Raw genomic sequence first — 6,000 nt, 5'->3', positions numbered from 1 at the left:
AACATGCTAATTTCCTTTATTTTTTCCTGTACAATAATAGTGTAACAACACCACGATGTGCTGAAGACGATGGAGAAAAATTAGGACATTTGCTTATTTAAAAAAGAACTTACATTTATGCATTGCCTTTCACATCCTCAGATCATCCTAAAATCCTTCATAACTAATGGATACTTTTGAAGTGTGGTATCAGACCGATTACGCAGGTTTGTTTTACATAAATCAAAAACTAGATTTATCTAATCTGACAGCCTCTTTTCAATCATTATTGCTAATCAGCCCATTAACACTATGCAGATTAAAATCTTCAATGTCAAAAAGCTGAAAGGGAGGAACCAAATGCTTCTGAACTTTTAAGTGTAGAGCTTCAGTTAAAAATGCACTTTACAAAAAGAAGCACTAACAAAAATTAAGAATGAGAAGTTTATTAAAATTGTACAAACAGTTGTTTCTCAGTTGCACAACAGCTAAGTGGTTCTCAAAGCGAAAGTACAACGTATACATACACTGCTGCAGAGTATTCGGTCTGAATAAAAGTTGCATGGAGTTTCGGCAGTGTTCAAAATGCCAACGCCATCACTGAAATTCATCATGGCAGTTCTAATTCTACATGTAGATATTTACATTAAGAAGATTACACTTTATCAATGTTTGCACCAAAAAAGTCTAAAAAATACTGAAAAATATTGAAGGTACTGTGTGTATTTTACAAGATGCACTACAATGGTAAAGGTTTTTAAAACAAAGAATCAATAAGCTTTAGTACACAAGTTCTAAGCTGTCTGTGCGACACCTCAAACAGGAAATACTAAACAATAGAGTGCTAATCGCTTAACATCAAGTACAGCTATCAAGTCAGAATTTTGGCAGTATCGTTGGTCCCTATGTGTAAAACTGACACAAAAAATAAGGCACATACCTTATAAACAATCAGCAAATAACATGCTGCTTTTCATGAAGGACAACCAATACATTCTAGATTACTAAACTAACTTGGAAGTGATCACAGCTACTTTAGATTGCATACAGTACTATAGAGCCAAACAAACTCTAAAATAAATGTTCTAAAACTAGTACCTGCCTCTGTATGGCTTTCCTGACAAAAGTGAAACAAAAACAAAAAACATTACAAATAAAACAAGTTAAAACAGTAAAATTGTTCGACTCAACATCGTCAATGAAAGACACTCAAGCATTCTGGCTACAAAGCCTTCACATCACCTTTAAAACATCTGTAGGTCAACAGACAATTAATATCAACCAAAAGACCTACCTGAGTCAAAGACTTTTCTTGGCTTCGATTAAGAAGCTGGTCATTTTAGTCAACAGTTTCACAAGGACAGTCACTTATAAAAAATCTACCGCAAGGTAAAACACCACTTGTGAAAATGCTGACATCTGACAAAATGCACAAGACTCATGGTCATTACAATAACTATAAGAAACAGTGCTTGCGTTTGGCCTTATGTAGTGTTCTAAACATGCATATTAAACACTTACCTCAGCTCTTTTTTTCAGTTAAACAGAGTAAAAAAAACACAATTGCTAACTTAAAATAAAACACTGATGCTGTTCAATTTCAAAATGTCACTGCAGTGGAAGACACATGCTCCCAAGCATGGTGTGTGGGGACACCTAAATTTAGATATCTTTATCCCATAACAGGGATGTAATGGAATGCATCCCTTAGTTGGGATGAAATAGTTAAGAAAGTACATTGGTGGCTAAAGAAAGAAAGGAACCTGTCCATATGCTTTGTTTTCAGATCTTTATGGCATAACTGTTAGGAATTTGCTTTCTTCGGCAAGCGAAGTCAGCAAAGAGGTCATGTCGCCAATGGCCATATTTGTAGTGCTCACAGGCATGCTATGGAACGTGAGAGAGGTGCGTGGGGTATTGAGGCGGGAAGAAGTCTGGGAGAGGTTTTGCAGTATGCTTGGACTCAGGGCTCCTGAAATGAAGCTGCAGTGGTCTCCATCATCAAGGATTGCATCAAAATCAATCTGTACAGTATCTAGTCTATTACTGTCAACAGTGCTAGTCACTTGATTTGATCCTGGGGAAAGCAACTCAGAAGACTTGGAATGGCCAGCCTGCTGCAGCTGGCAGTCAGTCTCCTGACCAGTGAATAAAACAGTTTTCATGGCTTGTTGTTTGAAGTTAGAGTTTTGGTTATAAACTTGACTGTTGTAATGTTGCAAATTGGAGCACGAAGTGCGCATGGCCTGGAGTTGATCTTGCATCTCTGTCTTAATACTGGTCATCCTGGACATTTGGTTAATGTTACCTACATTGCTAAGCTGATGTGGCGCACGATTTGTCAATAGACTTGGTTGCTTGTTGGCATTATGATTTGCATATATTTGATGAGCTTTTGCTGCATATGATCCAAACTGTAGATTTCCTGGATTATAAGAAATTTGTTGGGAACCATGAAGCCCTAGAAATACAGCAGCTTGAGGTGGCTGATTACCTGATGCAGTAATGCCTGAACCATTGACGTTCGCCTGAACAGATTTATTTATACCATGGAACTGTAACCCTTCCATCATTTGCTGACTGTCAGCTTGCTGACACTGAACAAAATTCTGCACCATCATATTTCTGTTTTGCATCCCACTGGTCATCTTAGTGGCTTGATGACCTGTTGGCATTGAAGAAAGTGTGGATCCATCTTGGCTGTTATTAACTTGCGAACTGTTCAACTCCACTTCTTGGTTTGGTAAATTTGCAGCATAAGGTAAATCCATGACTGCAGAAATAAACATCTGCCTGTTTATGTTTCGGTTGTTAGGCTGCTGACCTTTGTTTGTTTGGGGGTTCAAAGAATTACCTGTAATCATCATGTTATGTTGAATACCATATGAAGCCTCTTCAATACATTGTTGATAACCATTTGGCTGACCTGCAAAAACATTCTGTTGAACCACTGGCAGATTTTGTTGAGGATTCGTTGTGTTAAAGAGTCCAAGTGCCCGACTTTGCTGCACTGAACCCAGAGCTCGTTGCTCGTACTTTTGTTTTTGAGGTGAAATGTCAACACTTCCTGAGCTTACTTCATTCCATTGAATTGGAAGATCATCCTTATTTGTTTCAGAGTTTACCTGTGGGCTGTGATACTCCTGGTTCGCTGAATGAGACTGGTCAAAAGCTGGCATGGTTCCTATATCTTGCTGTATTTCATGGGGTGGCATGCTTGGCAGATGATCATATATGTCCTGGCTTGACATATTTATTTCACTCTGCAAGAGATTGCCTGCTTTGTTATTTTGTGAGCTAATGTACTGAACTACATCATCTGGCAAGATATCCTCATCAATATGGCCAAAAGTCTCCATTGCCATGGCCTCCAGGACAACATTTTCATTAATACTAGGAGGGCAAGGGGAGTAGGTATTCCGATGGAGGTTTCCATCAGAGCGAGTGTAGCTCTGAAGACTGAGGTTACGTTGTTCCATTGAAGGAGGCACAGGGAGAGGGTTAACATTATTAAGACTGTTAAAACGATGTACCCGGGGTAGAGAGAGAGGATCTATCACAGTTCTCACTGGATCACTGGCTCTTCTTATTCCATTGCCTGGTACATCGTGAGGCAACAGCGGCCTCCTGCCGTATCCGTTGGGCCCCCCGTCACTGCATCTTCGAGAAAAATTTACTTGAGGCAAGGGTAACACTCGAGTGTCTCTGTAGTCACCTAACAGGGACATCCTTGTCTTTAAGCTCATCCGCTCCATATTTGGCAACGGAGTTGGTGGTGGTCCACCCGTGGCTGCAGCATATTTGGCTTTCAACCGATAATGCTGTGCTGGAGTAAGGCTCAGTAGCCCAGGTAGGCCACCGCATTGGCTGGCATCACTTGAACGCCTAGATGCATCCGTTGAGATAGGGTCATAGGAATCAGTAACACTCAGATTGTTTGGTCGGCTTTCAGCCTGGGAGACCTCACTGGACCTTCTACTTGAAAGATATGGTGAAATGCCAGAAGACCTGCGGCTGCTCATGTAAGCGGAGCTAATGGTACTGGTGGTGCTGTCACGTCTCTCATTCAGCTTCTTTAACATTGTGAGTTCTGCATTTGAAAGTTCATTTCTGTTTGGCAGGATAGTCATGGATCCTCCAACACTAGAGCTGTCCAGCTGAGAGCCTGTGTTTAAATGTTAGATATTAATTAATTATAACGTTAAACAATTCTACTGTTAATGCATGTTCATCTGGGAGAACCTCAATACACTATTAAAAGGATTAAAAAGGCAGTGTTTAAAGAACGTCCAAATCTAGAGCTGCAAGAGAGGAGTGAACCAGAATTAGAAGTGGTTTAGATGAAAAATGAACTTCTTTCCCCCAACGGTACAAAAATAAATTTAAATTAAAAGAGTCATAATTTGTGTACTTTCTGCACAGCACTGTACCAGCACTTTTCTGTCATTTCAATGGGTTTTTCCCAAGTTACCAAGTATTTCTCATCATAATTCAGCTTTTAAAACCTATATTAAAACATCTGGAATGCTTATAAGTTTTCTCCATTTGTCAATGAGCTTATAACAACGTGCCTTATATCAGTGCACAATGGCAGGATGCTTTATGTCAGGGTAGTATAAAGATGGCCAACTATAGGCCTATAGGATACTATTCAATGCTCCAAAGGGACATCAACATTTTTGAAGAAGAGAGGTCTGTGGATGTTCCTACTCCTGGAGAGCTTTATTTATTGAAGTGGGATTTTTATCTCGTGTAACTTCAACCCATGCAACAGGCCACTAAGAGGTCTAGGAGTGGAATTTGCAATCTTGCTACTTTAATTCTTTCACAAAGTGAAAGACCTAGAACACAATGGGCCATTGAGAATTGTGATTTAGAAATCTCTGACATAGATGAAAGAAAGTTGGGAAATAGACCATCGCCACAGAGTGTTTCCATTTATATTATTGATCCAAATTCTGTGGGAAAATGGGATCTTAGTCTGGTATTAAAATTCTTCCTAGAAACAGAAACACACTTTTTAACACAGATGTTGCAATATAATTTTGAATATCTTGCTACACTTTTCCCCAATACTCTAATGTATAAACTAATTACATAGCAGAAAAGTTTTACAAGTGCCACAAGCTGCACAAGTAATGAGTAGAATTCACAGGAGGTATCTGCATGAGCCTTTTAGCTGTGCAACCATTTTTTGCTGACAAAAAATGTATTTCTTCAAATTGCCCATATTTAACACTTGGTGCAATTGTAATAGGCAAACTATCCATAAACCACTCTGAGGCACTTTTATAGGGAGAATTTTGTCTGCATGGGGTAGAGGGATGTCAATGATGTGCTATGGCATGTCAGACATTTAATGTTAGCACCAAACTCTCCCAGTTAAAGCACTATCAAGTGCAGTGTAAAGATACCCCTGCATCATTGCAGCTCAGTTCCAATTTCAAATCAGTACTCCTATAAAACTGTCACAATTTTCTATTTCACACACAAGCTTCCTGTTGGTGAGTGTGTCAGATTGCCAAATTGGGGTGTAGCTTGTGGCAATGGGTCCCATCACCTTAGGGGAATTTCAAGTAGCACCCCTACAGGCAGCAAAGTGAGAAGACCACCACATTGCCATTCTGGGCTGAAATTGAACTCGGGGTCTTTTTTTCTTTTACGCTGCAAGAGCTGTTGTTCTAAAACAATTAGGCCAAGAGCACAATGGCCTATTAACTCGTCTTCAGTCTATGGAATCTTAACACTGATGTATTCCTGCACCCAGGGTGTAGTGTTCAGTTCTTGCATCCCTTGATTATTGCTACTCTTTTAGCTTTTTTTAAATTGAGACATGGAAATCAACCAAATCTGTAATTATTTCCTTTTTTAATCAAGGGGCACTTGTCATTCCAGGAAATCAGTCAGTTGTTTTAGAAATTAATTGGTTCAGAATCTTTTCCTCCACTGCCCTTAGCTATTTTAACACGAAACATAATTAAATATCCAGCAATATTCTGTAGATCAGACACCTCTCTTATC

At 39.3% G+C, this 6,000-nt stretch overlaps 1 protein-coding gene across 1 annotated transcript in view; it reads right to left on the bottom strand.

Moving 5' to 3' along the window:
* Window positions 1-409: 409 nt before the first annotated feature.
* The window catches only part of LOC144679590 (transcriptional activator GLI3-like), a 410,012-nt gene continuing 404,421 nt past the window's right edge, over window positions 410-6,000 (bottom strand). Inside the window, exon 15 of the mRNA XM_078540127.1 lies at window positions 410-4,144. Within this exon, the coding sequence (XP_078396253.1) occupies window positions 1,770-4,144 (2,375 nt within the window). The 3' untranslated portion in view covers window positions 410-1,769. The remainder of the gene's footprint in view (window positions 4,145-6,000) is intronic.

Source organism: Cetorhinus maximus, chromosome 4 (assembly GCF_964194155.1).
Source record: "Cetorhinus maximus chromosome 4, sCetMax3.hap1.1, whole genome shotgun sequence".
Classification (NCBI taxonomy): Eukaryota; Metazoa; Chordata; class Chondrichthyes; order Lamniformes; family Cetorhinidae; genus Cetorhinus; species Cetorhinus maximus.
This window is presented reverse-complemented; position numbering and strand designations above follow the sequence as displayed.